The sequence below is a fragment of the Eptesicus fuscus genome, chromosome 7 (genome assembly GCF_027574615.1).
Source record: "Eptesicus fuscus isolate TK198812 chromosome 7, DD_ASM_mEF_20220401, whole genome shotgun sequence".
Lineage (NCBI taxonomy): Eukaryota > Metazoa > Chordata > Mammalia > Chiroptera > Vespertilionidae > Eptesicus > Eptesicus fuscus.
Genome location: NC_072479.1, coordinates 88,961,161 through 88,976,726, shown reverse-complemented (window position 1 = coordinate 88,976,726; position 15,566 = coordinate 88,961,161). Strand labels below are relative to the sequence as shown.

General features: G+C 39.4%; 1 protein-coding gene across 2 annotated transcripts in view; it reads left to right on the top strand.

Annotated features, from left to right (window-relative positions):
• The window catches only part of NTN4 (netrin 4), a 112,845-nt gene extending 97,769 nt beyond the window's left edge, over window positions 1-15,076 (top strand). For both annotated transcript variants that reach the window (XM_054719370.1, XM_054719369.1), the window contains exons 8-10: window positions 3,101-3,169; window positions 7,373-7,543; window positions 13,664-15,076. In XM_054719370.1, the coding sequence (XP_054575345.1) occupies window positions 3,101-3,169; window positions 7,373-7,543; window positions 13,664-13,800 (377 nt within the window). In that variant the 3' untranslated portion in view covers window positions 13,801-15,076. The remainder of the gene's footprint in view (window positions 1-3,100; window positions 3,170-7,372; window positions 7,544-13,663) is intronic.
• The last annotated feature ends 490 nt before the right edge of the window (window positions 15,077-15,566 follow it).

The window sequence follows — 15,566 nt, the reverse complement described above, 5'->3', positions numbered from 1 at the left end:
TCCCGCTCCCACACACTGATGGTGCTGGCCCTGCTCGCACTGCTGACAGCACAGAGGGATTGTGGCCAGTGCTGGGCCCCGGCAGTGGGTGTGAGCGGTGGCTCCAGCACCGGCAGTGGGTGCAAGAGGCAGCTGCCAGTCCTGATTGTCCTTCAGGAGCAGGGGGAGGTGGAGAAGCCCTGAGGGGCAATCAGGGCCAGCAGCTGCCGCTCGCACCCACTGATGGCGCCAAGTGATCGGGGCCGGTGCTAGGTGCCAGCAGCGGGTGTGAGCGGGGCTGATGCTGGCAGCAGTTGCGAGTGCCTGGCAGGACCGTGGTTCATGGGAGCAAAGAATTTTCAGTAACCACCAGAGGCTCGCCCCAATGACAGCAACTGGCGCCCCACCTTGGTCTGGCACCCCCGCTCACCTGTTCCACTATCCCGCCACAGCAGATGCCTACCATGTTCCGCACTCTGCCACCTGCTGCCAACACCCGCCATGTTCCGCGCACACCCCCTGGTGGTCTGCACATGTCATAGCGACCGGTTGTTCGGTTGTTCTGCCACCCGGTCTATTCGCATATTAGGATTTTATATAGATAGATAGGCTGAAGGACTGAAGAGAAGAACATTATGTTGAGGAATAATATATGCCATTTGGAGTTCTTTTAGGTTTTATAACATGATACTTACCATACTGTCCTGCTTTGGTGGAATTATCAAAAGCTGTGGGCTCTTCTCTTAAGTTACTATAATTTCTAAATGAATAATCCTCTGCTAGGTTTAGATTAAAAGCAATTATTATTTAAAAATCACAACAGCTCATTTTAAGCACCTCTGATTTCTCTTTCTCACTATTTAATTCCACTGTGATTTGCAAATCTCATTCCCAGATTCCTAGAGAAGCTTTAGAGACAATTAGTCAATATCACTATGTGTCTCATCAGAATCCTACTCTCCTTATATAGTTTATGGCCTATAGCTGGCACTCAAATTAATTACTGTTGTAATAATCAATTTCACTAGCTTCTAATTGGTTCTGCCTTCATTTTCTCTCCATTCTAATATTTTTGATATGATAATGCCAAATTAATTTTCATATATATATTTTTAAATTCAAGTAACTTCTTTAATTTGTTTAGCTAACAAATTAAATTCAGGCCTTAATTGCATATTAGTCAAGGTCCTCCATGATACCATCTATTATTCTCTACTCAATCTGTACCCAGGATAAACAGAGCCACTGACTCTTCCATGAACACACTCTGTCCTATCTCTCTTAACATTTTTTTGCTCACCCTTTTATCTCTATATTCCTGTCAAATTTCTATATGTTAGAATCTTATATGAGTAAATAAATGTAAAACACTTACAATAGTACCTTACATAGTAAGTTCTCCTCAGTAAATGCTACCTGCTGTTATTACCACTCAATGCCTATGAAATGCAATACATGAGGGCAAGAGGGGAGGGGTAAAATTATATCTATTTGTGAAAAATCAGAAGAATGAAAATCCTATCCATTCTGGATCTAGGAATATAAAGATGAATAAGACATAACCACTGTCCTCAAGGATTACGGTCTAGAGAGGAAACAGATACATAAATATGAGAATGCCATACATACTGAGTAGACTATGTACAAAGACATTTTGAAAGTCTTCCACAGGGTCTGGCAAATCTCTCACACATAATTGCAATACATAATTTTAATTGTTGGTAGAAAACATCCGACTTATTCATCAAAGTCCATTTCAAATCCTTCTTCAGCCATGAAGCCTTTTCCATCTCCTCAAACATGTGACCTCCCAACCAAGCATATTGTACCCATCTTAGAACACTTATTACTGTTAATATACTTGCTTTATTCACCTTACTGAGTTGCAAGTCTTAAGGCAAGAATCGTGCCTTGCTCATATTTATATACTCTGACGTTTATAGCACCATGTCCTGCTTACAATAGAGGCTCAATAAAGTCTTTTAATTTCATGGCATTACCTTCAAAGAACTGCCCTACTATTTTATTTCATTTGACTTTTGTTGTGGCGAACATTAATTATAAAAATACTAGAGGCCCAGTGCATGGATTTGTGCACTGGTGGGGTACCTCAGCCTGTCCTACACCCTCTCACAATCGGGACCCCTTGGGGAATGTTCAATGCCAGTTTTGGCCCAATCCCCGGGGATTGTAGGGTTTAAACCGGCAGTCCAACATCCTCCAAGGGATGTAGTAGTGCACGAAGCAGCAGGCGGCCGGGGAGGAGCCTGAGCCTGGGCCAGGCACCGCACCACTCCCACTCATCCTGGCCCTGCTGCGCCCGCCACCGCTGCTATTCAGTAGCACTGCCGCGGAGGCAGGAGAGGCTCGTGTCACCACAGCTGCACTTTACAGCTGTGAGCCCGGTGTCTGCTGCCCGTTGGTCAGCTGAGTGGCACTCCCGCTGTGGGAGCATACTGACCACCAGGGGGCAGCTCCTGCATTGAGCATCTGCCCCCTGGTGGTCAGTGTGTGTCATAGTGACTGGTCGACTGGTTGTTCAGTCGGTCGGTCGCTTAGGCTTTTATATATATAGATAATTGTTTTTCTATAGGTTGTCTATTAGTTGTTCCATTCCATTAGCATGGACTATATTTACTAGTATCTCATTAATTGCAAGCATTAAAATATATCAGTATTTCTACATTTCTGTATTTCTCTTAGGTCAATACTTCACTGGATAACAGTGAATTCAATTCAGAGAGTGACTATTTCTCTCTATCTTTTTAATGTATTTTTATTGATTTTAGAGAAGCAGAGGAAGGGAGAGGGAGAGAGAGAAATATCAATCAGCTGCCTCCTGCATGCCCCCTGCTGGGGCTCGAGCCCACAACCCCAGGCATGTGCCCTGACCCAAATAAAACCGGTGACATTTCCATGTAGGGGTCAATGCTCAACCAACTGAGCCACACAGGACAAGGCAGTGACTATTTCTCTTGAATGACTTTTCATGGTTTCTTAGTATTTGTGGATGATATTGTATGAATCACTCAAGTCATAAAGAGTTATTTTACCTGGATTTACTTGATGATTTTTTTCTCTCTGTTTCTAACTAACATCATTTCTCATTTTATTTCTGTAGGTAAATGTGAATGTAAGGAACAGGTTTTGGGAAACTCCAAGGCATTCTGTGGAATGAAATATTCATATGGTGAGTCTAAAGTGCTTGAATGTTTCTGAGAGTCTATTCAAACTAAGTATGAAGAGTTTCCTAGAAAATGGGAGGCCTGGCATATGACATTCTCAATATGTTAAAACATTAGTCTTATATAATAACTAGAGGCCCAGTGCACAAAATTCATGTGCTCGGTGAGGGTGGGGGGATGGGCATCCCTCAGCCAGGCCTGCACCCTCTCGCAGTCCAAGAGCCCTCAGGGGATGTCTGACTGCTGGCTTAGGCCCGTTCCCCACAGGGAGCGGCCTAAGTCAGCAGTCAGACATCGTTAGCACTGCCGCAGAGGCGAGAGAGGCTCCTGCCACCACCGCTGCACTCACCAGCCATGAGCCTGGCTTCTGGCTGAGCAGCGCTTCCCCCTGTGGGAGAGCACTGACCACCAGGGAACAGCTCCTGCATTGAGCAGGATCCAGCCAAAACCGACTCTCTGACATCCCCTGAGGGGTCCCGAATTGCAAGAGGGCACAGGCCAGGCCAAGGGACCCCACCAGTGCACAATCAGGGTCGGGGAGCGATGCAGGAGGTTGGCCAGCTGGGGAGGGACCACAGGAGGGCTCCAAAGCATGTCCGGCCCTTCTCACTCAGTCCTGATCAGCTGGATCCCAGCAGCAAGCTAACCTACTGGTCGGAGTGTCTGCCCCCTGGTGGTCAGTGCAAGTCATAGTGAGTGGTTGAGTGGCCTTAACATATCATTAGCATATTACACTTTGATTGGTTGAACGGCTGACTGAACAATTGGACACTTAGCATATTAGGCTTTTATTATATAGAATATTAAGCACAGTATTCTGGTCTTGGCCTTGATTTTCCTAATAGAGATGGTGTCAAATGCCCTGGTGAGGGCAGGAGGCTTATAGAGCAAAGGCAAGGTTATCTATAACAATAAAAGCGTAATATGCTAATTAGACCAGATGGCTGAACAGTGGAACAACCTTCCGGACGACCATCCATACGACCATCTGGGACCACACTATGACACCCACTATGGTCAGGGGCCCCGGCCATCGCCCCATGATCACCCCGCAGAGAGAGGCCCAGGCCACCGACTGGCAGGCTGCGGTGAGTGGGCGGAGCCTCCCTCTGCGAGGGAAGCCCGAGTCCCAGGTACCAGAGGGAAGCCGGTGCCGGCAACCGGGGGCGAAGGAAGGCCTACTCTTGCACGATTTCGTGCATTGGGCCTCTAGTCATATTATAAGGAGAAGAAGCAAAGAACAAAAAGAAAAAAAAAAAAGACACATAATCCTTTCTATGAATGCTTCCTGTTTTAGTAATCTAAAAGGGAAGTCTCTAGCCACTTGGACAATTCCTGTAGCAGTTTATAGGTAATATAAAGCAGAACTCAATTTGAAGCAGTATTTCATAAAGCAGTATTTCAAGAGCTCAGACATTGGGTTCAGACCTATATAGGTTTCATTTCTAGTTTATGGGGTGGGTAACTTAACCTCTACAGACCTCCTCATCTATAAAATAGAGATGATGCCACCTTCCCCATGAAAGGAGATTTTTGAAAAGCATATTAACTTGCACTTACTAGATGCTCAGTAAATGGTAGGGGGGAGGAAGAGAATATATATTTCTGAAGAGTAAGAGGATATATATGCTGAGATGAGCTGACTGCCTGAGGTTTTTTTGCCCTACTTTCTATGTATGTTCTATGTTTCTCTATCTTTCAAATACCAGGAAAATGTAGCATATAAAGAAAATGTCACTGCCCTAAATACTAACTGTTACTACCTTCTAATTCTAAATAACTTTATGTTTACCATTAAATATTAAATATAAATATTAAATATTAAGGATATCTGATCTTGCCAACATATTCTTTTTATTTTTTTTATTTTATTTTTTTAAATATATTTTATTGATCTTTTTTACAGAGAGGAAGAAAGAGGGTAGAGAGTTAGAAACATCGATGAGAGAGAAACATCGATCAGCTGCCTCTTGCACAACCCCTACTGGGGATGTGCCCACAACCAAGGTACATGCCCTTGACCGGAATCGAACCTGGGACCTTTCAGTCTGCTGGCCGACGCTCTATCCACTGAGCCAAACCGGTTTCGGCTTATTTTATTTTTTTATTGATTTCAGAGAGGAAGGGAGAGGAGAGAGAGATAGAAACATCAATGATTAGCCTAGCTGGCATGGCTCAGTGGTTGAGTGCCAACCTATGAACCAGGAGGTCATGGTTCAATTCCTGGTCAGGGATTATGCCTAGGTTGTGGGCTCAATCCCTAGTGGGGGTTGGGGGACGTGCAGGAAGCAGCCAATCAATGATTCTCTCTCATTGTTGTTGTTTCTATTTCTCTCTCCCTCTCCCTTCCTCTCTGAAATGAAGAAGAAAAAAAAAAGAAAAGAAACGCCCCCTACGGGGGATCGAGCCCACAACCCAAGCCTGCAACCCGGGCATGGGTGCCCTTAACTGGAATCGAACCCAGGACTCTTCAGTCCACAGGTCAACGCTATATCCAGTGAGCCAAAATGGCTAGGGCTTGCCAACATATCTTTAGTGTCTGGGCTTTTTATTGTTCCATAACTTATAGGGCCTGAAATGTGCATTACAATGAAGAGAAAAATTTAAGTCATGATTTCTGAAACCAAGTGTTTAAGTTCTTGATAACATTGTATTTAATCTCATAAGAGATAAAAAAGTAAATGTTAAAAACCTCATAAATCTTATCTAAAATTACATGCATATTTCTCCCCTTTCATCGGCCAACTTGACTAAATAATAGAATAAAACTTTTGAAATATATAGTGCCTAATAAGGAAAAGTATTTACTTAGAAGGAATTGTATTTACTATTAAAAGCAAAAAAAATAAAATAAAAAATGAGCATTTAGTTCAAAGTCAGTCAGTTCAGTGGAAATATCAACTGGTTTTCATTATCACATAGATTCAGTAGCTCTCTGACTGAATTTACAAACAACCACATTGGCATCTTTTAATACAACTGTATTACTTTCTGCTTAGGAGAATTTGAATGCTCTTAATGATGTAATGAAATACCTTGATCTTATTAAGTACTATACACCTATAGTCTTGGGGAGGGGATAGGAATGGTTCCACCCCATTCTCTACCTTAATGGGGGAAAACTTGATTTATTTGATCATTCCTTTAGCAAATATTTATTGAGCTACTGTTGTGAATAGACAAATTCCCTGAGTTTGCAGTCTAGTGAAAAAATACCCCAAAATGCCAAAAATAGCCATTGAGCATGGCTATGTGTGAGGCACTATGCTATGTACCTTTCATGCAATTATCCCATCAGGATTCTAGTCCAAACTCTACCTCTAACCAATAAATCATGCAAACATGAGCAGTTCACTTAATTTCTTAAAACTTGCTTCCTCATACATAAAACAAAATTGGATGAGCTCTTAAGACCCCTTCAAAGTCTAAAACTTGGTGATTCTAAAAAGACAGCTCTCTAATAGTCATATGGATATGGGATCAGCCAGGATAGGGTTCTCTCATTACACACAATCTTTCATCAAAATATAGATGAGCTAGCAAGAACTCTCTAATAATATAGAATATTGCATCCACTGTTCCTTTGGTTTACTTTCTCCCCCACCCCAACTTATTCCATTACTTAACACCTCCCCCATCTATTTCATAGGTCTTAGAGCATAATGGAATCATGAGTCATATAAAATACTGGAGCTCTGCCATCATATAGGACAGCCTCCCTAACACCAGTCAGCTTGCGTTTGACACCAGAGGAAGAAGATTAAATAATCAATAATATTATGTAATCTCTTTAGAATACTTAAAATATAACCTGGTAGTAACATTTGCTCTCTGTCATAACTTTATACATTATCAACCAGAAGAGTATAATATAATTAGAATCTAAATTAAAACCAGGATAACAATTCTATCTCCTACACATCTTTCTATTTAGTTGATAGCTGAATGTGTTTAAGATGATACTTGCAGTAGGCAAATGGCTGATATTCTTTTAGAGTAGTGATATGGGAATGAGTAGCAGTTGTAAATGTCTAAGAAGGAAGAGTATAGTTGATATAAATGAGATGAAGCCAGTAGCAAATTGCTGAGCCTAATGATACATCATTCACTCACTTTTCCTCTGAAGTGCATATTTAAGTTGTTGTTCAAACCTCAAAAGATGACATGAAATTTTATGCATTTTGACTTTGGAAATTGTGTTGTTACAGTGCTAAAAATAAAGATTTTATCAGCTCATGATAAAGGATCTCATGCTGAGGTCAGTGTGAAGATTAAAAAAGTCTTAAAATCTACCAAATTGAAAATTTTACGAGGAAAGCGAACATTATATCCAGAATCATGGACTAACAGAGGCTGCACTTGTCCAATCCTCAATCCTGGTGAGCATTAGATTTTTTTTCTACTTTCTCTCTGCTGAATTGCTGTTTGTCTTACATTCTCTGAACCACAACCTAAATAAACTCTGCAAAAAGCATCTCTCCTTTTCACATCTGAATTCTGGGGAAAGCCCAAATGGAATTCTTTGAACTGACATCAAAAAACGATTTCTCTTCCAGGTGCTGTATTAAAGTATAATACTTTAAAATCCAGCAATATAATATTCTCTGCCCTAAAAGAGAAGTCTCAGATTGGTTCCAGGTGTCAGTAGCATAGAAAACACTTTCATGAATTTATCTGCTGCTAACACTTTATCTGAAAGCTAGGTCCTATTACGATGCCCTGGGTAGAACTTGCTCCCAAAGGAAGTTCAAATGCAAAATTCCATCTGTGCAAATAATATTGAATTCATTTCTACTACTGCATGAGAAGCATCTGTTTCTCCTGGATAGAAAACAACTCTCAAGTTAGCATCTTATTTTTCATTAAATGATCATTCTGGTTTTAAACTAGAAACAGCAGAAATAAACAAGCAAGCAAACAAATAGACAAACAAACCTTGTAGAATCTTAGAGAAACTTGAAGTGCAGTGGAATTTGCAGGGATTCATACCGTTACACTCTATAAGTACATTTGTCATCCTGTGTCATAAACTGCTTATTTTACTGTCTCTCTCATTAAGTTTGAGGACAGGATTTAGATTTTTTTATCATAGTGTCCCCATTACCTACCATTAGTACCTCAATAATAGTAACATAGTTTCCAGATAGTAAGTTCTAGAAAAACAAATAACTTTTTTTTGTTGGTGGTGTTAATACTCATCCCAGGATATTTTTCTATTAATTTTTAGAGAGAGTGAAAAGGAAGGGGTGAGGAGAGAGAGAAGGAGGGAGAGAGAAACATCAATATAAGAGAGACATGTCAATTGAGGATCAAACCTGCAACCCAGATACGTGCCCTTGACCAGATCTCGAACCCAAGGCCTTTGGTGCAATGGCTGACACTCTAACCACTGCGCAGCACTGGACAGAGCACAAATAACTTTTAAAATGTTTTTATTGATTTTAAATGTTTTTAGAGCGTGAGGGAAAGAGAGAGAGAAACATCAATTAGTTGGTTTCCTCCCTTCTGCACCCCCACCGGGGCCTGAATCTGAAACCTGGGCATGTGCCCCAACTGGGAATCGAACCAGCGACCTTTCGATGCATCGGACAATGCTCAACCAACTGAGCAACACCAGCCAGAGCACAAATAATTTTTTTTAAATCCTCTGTATTTCCGTTTGTGTAGTTGCCCTCTGTGTCTCAAATGCACTGTTGAAACAAGTGCATAATTTCTCTTCCGGATATAATTCCTTCCAAGTATAAGTCCAGGAAACCACAGTTATATTAATAAGAAGTCTTTTGTGATCTTTGACACATAAATTTGAGAAAAACAAACATAACTGAGAGAGAGAGAAACTATCAATAAAATATCTACCTCAACCCAAACCATCTAAACAATGATATACAATTCTTGACTATATTTCTACTGTTAAATAGCCACTCACACCTTTTTTACACCTTCAGTATTTCATTTAAATTAATTTAAATTTTTAAAAATGGAAAAAGAAAACATTTTAAATAAATAAATATTGTCTCAAAGAACAAAATAAGTAACCAGAATCTTGGATTTTTTAATACAGGAAATGAAGAGTCATTAATCTGTGTTCTATTTCCCAACAATTTAGGCACAGGGGCTCTTCCTATAAGCACTTTCTACTATCATGGCAAAGGAAGAAAAAAATAATCCACTCAGTTTTTTAGCCAGACGTTGAAAACAAAAGCTTTGACCATCTGAGCCACTCTCCAGGAAGTGAACTATACTTCCTAATCAGATTTCTGCCAAACAGTCAAGGAATCAACTGAGTTCATCACAATTGAAAACATAAGCACAATTATTCAAAGAATTCTTGAAAACATGTTTACTCACTTTGAAGAAAAGACTGGAACTTGCCAAAGCAAAACCAGACACTCTTTCATTTCACTTTGTTTTTCCATTTTTACAAGTTCAATAGCTAAGGGCAAAGAAAGCTGATAAGAAATTTCTGAAACCTTAACAGGCCAACTTGCTTCCTTTGCTACTTTTGAAAAAGAGCAATCTAATTGGGCATCCCTGCAAATTCATCCATTCCTATATTCATATATACTTGTAGTCATTCATTAATCATGTTTTAGAATGTCAAAACTAGCACTTAAGCCCTGGCCAGTGTGGCTCTCAATTGGTTGAGTGTCCTGCAGGATTGGGATTCTTTCTCATGCAAAAGCTAAGGTAACCCTTTAAAGAATTTAAATACCTTATAATCCATCATTCATTTGTGCTCCCCAATGTCTAAACCTTTCTATGTCATTATTTTCCTTTTATTTCTCTTTTGTGAAAACACCATCATAGCTATCTTTAACTTAGGATTGACTTGTTTTAATAAACTTTTTAAATAATCCTTTTATTGTTATAGAAGCAATATATAGATACATTACAGGTATAGAATTTAGGGGAAAATTTTAAATTTCACATTTCTTCCCTCCAGAGATAATCTCTGTTAATATCTCAGTGAAAATCCTTCCAGATCTTTCTTTGTACACATACATGTCATATTTTTTAACCAAAATAAAATCATAATATATGTAGCCCACTTTATTCAGTTAATGATCTTTATCTTCAATTTTAGTTTATTTTCATATAATCTAATACTCAGACCATATTCCGATTTCCCAACAAATCTCCAAATGTCCTTTTGAGGTGGTTTGTCCTTGCAAGGGTCACATACTATCTGGCTTTTAAGTCCCTCAAGTCTCTTTTATTCAAGTACAGTTTTTTATTGTTGTTGAAAAAAATTGTTATTGTTTAAGAAACCAGGCCAGCTGTCCTGGAGACTACCCTACCCTTCTATGTTTGTCTAGTTGGTTCCTTGTGGTGTCATTTAGCTTGTCCCTATACCTCCAATATTTTCTGTAACCTTTAAAGAAAAGCTTGATAGAGTCAAGATAAACATTTTGGCTTGAATTCATTACACTTTGTGTTATATACTTCATGTTGGGTACTTTGTGTCAAATAACATCAGAAGACACATAGGACCTGAGGACCCACCATCAGTGTTGCTACACTGACACTTGAGTGAGAGTGGTAACAGTCTGATCTCTCCATTGGGCTATTCTGTTTTTCCTTTTTCAAAAAAAAAAAAAAGGGTTTTTATTGATTTTAGAGAGAGGAAGGAAGAGGGGGAAATAGAAACATTGATTTGAGAGAGAAACATTGATGGTTGCCTCCAGTGTGCACTCCGACGGGGATGGAACCTGCAACCTGGGTATATGCCCTGACTGGGAACCAAACTGGCAACCTTTGGGTACATGGGACCACACTCAACTAACTGAGCCACTGACCAGAGCTGTTTTCCCTTTTGAGACTAAAAAATAATGCGTGTGGTGTTATTTAATCACTATACAAATATCAAGTGTCCCATTAACCATTCATTTAATGATTTAAACACTAATTGGTAATCCCTTCCTGAACCAATAATTTCACTGAGTGACATTTTTCTAGGTTATTTCTGTGAATAAACAAGTATACATATATATTTTTTAAAACCATGAGTTTAAATTGAAATTTTCAATTGAGTTTTAACATCTAGTATTTTCCCTTAATTTGAAGTTCGTTTGTTTTATTGATTTCAGAGAGGAAGGGAGAGGGAGAGAGATAGAAACATCAATGACGAGAGAGAATTGTTGCTTGGCTGCCTCCTGCATGCCCCCTACTGGGGATCGAACTTGCAACCTGGGCACGTGCCCTTGACCAGAATTGAACTGGGGACCCTTCAGTCCACAGGTCGATGCTCTATCCACTGAGTCAAAACAGCTAGAGCTGAGATTGTGTGGTTTTTTTTTTTATATATATTTTTATTGATTTTAGAGAGATAGAAACATCGATGAGAGAAAAACATCAATTGGCTGCCTCCTGCACACCCCTTTCTGGGGATCAAGCCTGCAACACGAGCATATGCCCTGATCAGATATTGATCTGTGACCTCCTGGTTCATAGGTAGACCTCAACCACTGTGCCATGCTGGCTGGGCTGGAAATTTTTCTTTTATAAATATAATTACTTATTTGCTGTGTTCTATAATATTAATGAAAAATACCAATATTGATATTACAACAAATGTCTACTGAGGGAGATTGTCATATTTCTTTTTATTAACATATAGATAATGAGACTGTCTTTTTTTTTATGTATACGTTTGTTAGCCTAAGAAGAATTTTGAATTACGAAGTCAGCTCTAGGTCTGGTCAGTTCTCACCATTTTTTAAAAAATGTATAACAAATAGCCTGGCCAGTGTCACTCAGTGCTTTAGCATTAACCATGAACCAGGAGGTCATGGTTCAATTCCCAGTCAGTGTACATGCCCAGGTTGCGGGCTCGATCCCCAGTAGGGGGAATGCAGGAAGCCAATCAATGATTCTCTCTCATCATTGATGTTCTATCTGTCTCTCCCTGCCTCTCTGAAATCAATAAAAATATCTTTTTTAGCCCTAGCTGGTTTGGTTCAGTGGATAGAGCTTCGGCCTGCGGACCAAAGAGTCCCAAGTTTGATTCCAGTCAAGGGCACATACCTTGGTTGTAGGCTCCTCCCTGGCCTGGGCCCTGGTCAGGGCTCACGCAGGAAGCAACCAATCAATGTGTTTCTCTTACATAGATGTTTCTCTCTGTCTTTCCCTCACTTTTCCACTCTCCTTAAAAATCAATGGAAAAATATCCTCAAGTGAAGATTAACAACAACAAAAAATCTTTTTTAAAATGTATAACAAACAAACCTCCTATATTCCAAAAGCACATCGACTTTATCTAGGAAATATGTGCTATTTTGTATAACCCATAGCTCTCTTCTGATATGTTTTCCCAAATGGTTTTTAAACTTTCATTAAATTCTCCTTACTATACACTACCACACATAGTGAGTCCCCAAGAAATACTGATTTATAGCAGTATGTTACGTGCCCATGGAATCTTATTTCTTTACCATAGAGCAGTGATGGGCAACCTTTTGAGCTTGGTGTGTCAAACTTCGCCAAAAAACTGAGCATAACTCGGGTAGTGTGTCACTTTGAGGAAAAAACTAACTCCAAGACTCTAGTCGCAAATGTTTCATCCTCAGGAGCAGCAGATGTTTCATCCTCGGCATGTGGCCGCGTGTCATCAGAAATGGCTACACGTGTCAGTGCTGACATGCGTGTCATAGGTTCGCCATCACTGCCATAGAGAGTGGTATTGTATAGAGCAAATAGTTCTGTAATCAGACAGACCTAAGCTTAAGTCAAAATGCTGCTACCACTGAGAGACACAGAATAAGTTCTTGATCATGCCAAGCCTCCATTTCCTCATTTGTAAAACAAGAAGAAAAATAATACCTACTTATAAGGTGATTTTCAAGATTAATGAGATAATACATGTAAAGCACTTAATAAATGCTTCTTACATGTCAGCTATTATTGTCTACTTGAGGCCCGATGCATGAATTCGTGCACCGGTGGAGTCCCTCGGCCTGCGAGATAGGGCCAAAACCGGCTCTCTGACATCCCCCAAGAGGTCCTGGATTGTGAGAGGGCGCAGGCCAGGCTGAGGGACCCCACTGGTGCATGATTGGTGCCGGGGAGGGACACAGGAGGTTGGCCAGCTGCGGAGGAACCGCGGGAGGGCTCCAGGGCGTGTCCAGCCCATCTCACTCAGTCCCAATTGGCCGGACCTCAGCAGCAAGTTAACCTACCAGTCAAAGCACCTGCCCCCTGGTTGTCAGTGCACGTCATAGCGACTGGTTGACCGGTCCACTGTCTACCCTCTGGTGGTCAGTGCACGTCATAGCGAGCAGTTGAGCGGCCTTAGTGTATCATTAGCATATTACGCTTTGATTGGTTGAACGGATGACCAGATAACCAGACACTTAGCGTATTAGGCTTTTATTATATAGGATTACTCCCAATTCCAACCTTGAATATATAAAACCATTAACTATGCATACATAAAACTGCTAAAGTCACATCTCCCCTTCAATAAATTATGATACTATATAGCTCCTTTTGTTCTCTTTTAGGTTTGGAGTACCTTGTAGCAGGACATGAGGATGTAAGAACAGGCAAACTAATTGTGAATATGAAAAGTTTTGTCCAGCGCTGGAAACCATCTCTTGGAAGAAAAGTCATGGATATTTTAAAAAGAGAGTGCAAGTAGCAATAAAGGTGTATGGCACATAATGGCACTTCTCTATGGATAAAACACAAGCTTAATGGAAAGGAGAACTCATTAATGAAACTGGAATATTTTTAAGTGCCAAAATGTATAGAAATGTTCCAATGCATGGGCCTTGTCTATCTCTTTTGGGCCCATGTTTAAATACACTTTGTTTCATAAAGAGAAATGAAAAAAAAAATCTATGCTGATACCTGTTTTCTATAGAATTGATTCTGAAATTCATAGCTATTAAGAATCTTTTAATAGCAGTATGATATTTAACAATAATCCATTAAGGGCAATACATATAACAAGGACTTCTCCCAGCTTTGGATGTTACTTACATTAATTAATAAGATTTTAAGGAATCCCAACCCTTCTATCAGAAAAGGTGTCTCTTAAAAAGAGCCTTCTCTTGTGTGACGTGTGTGAACTTTGGCCTGTGGCGTGTTAAGAGGAACCTCTCCACATTTATATAGTATTTCTCTGTATAAAGCACTTTACTACCTATCACTTGTGTTGTGTGAGTTGGGAGACGCTGTTGACAGCAAAAAAACAAAAGGGCATGTGTAAGAAAGCCTACTGAAACAGAAGCACTGCCACTAAATGTGGGCAAACATGACCAGATAAAGGAAGTTGTACTATTTGACTCTGAATACTTGGAGAAAATATGTGAAGATGCAACCTTAAAGGAGAATATGTTTGCATGAAGTCTCGGCTTCAGGCTAGAGATTAGATTCCAGAGATATCGGCCATGACGAAACATTTTTATAAACAAAAAGAGACTTTAAAATAAGAGAAAGAAAACATAAGTATAAAAATAGGCTTTGGTAAAGAGAAAATGGACTTTAAATTTTAAAGGGCTCATTTATTTGCAATGCACTGTATACACTTCAAAAATTCTTATAGACACAGAATTTGTTTTATTTTTGTGTTTTAGTATTTAAACGTGAATATTGAAACAGTTTCCTCCTTTTCTTTATTAACAGTATATGGTCATTTGTATTTACTCATTTTTTTGACACAATGTATGTGATAGTTCACAAAATTACAGTTTTTTATTATTATTCATCTTCTGTACCCATGTATAATCACTCTACATATAGTTTCTTCTGTATTTGAATATACGAAACATGAACCACAGTACCACAACATTAATTTCACATACAGAACATATATTTTTCCTGAGGTCCTGTGGACTTGCAAAATATATATGTATATATATATATTGCTTTGTTAATTTTTTAATATGTAATAAAGAAATACTATCTCCTGATTTTTGTCTCATTTTCTGATCAACTCTGAATGATGCTAAAGATTGCCTCCTCTAATGAGGGAACTCAAATCTAATTCCTTAAACTAAGAAAATCAAACCAGGGCCTAGTGTTTCTACTCTGTTACTATGGAATTTGGGGATGGAGTGGATGTTAATTCAGATGAGTTTAGCTTCTGTAGTGAGTGCTTAGACATAAATTTTTATCAGATGCATTGCATTTTTATATTGCATTTGCTTTTTAACTAATTCTAAAAGTAATAAAAGTTCATTGTTGAAAATACAGAAAACTATAATAAGGAAAAATACCTATATTTCAACCATCCTGTGATAACAGCTGTTGGCTTTTAGTTTCTATACTACTAGATTGTTTTTATGCATCCTAGTATACATATCTTTTATAGAATTGTAATTATACTATACATTTTCTAATGATATCTACATTTATCACCTGTAGCATGCCTCAGCTGCTTTCCTACTCCTATCTTATGTT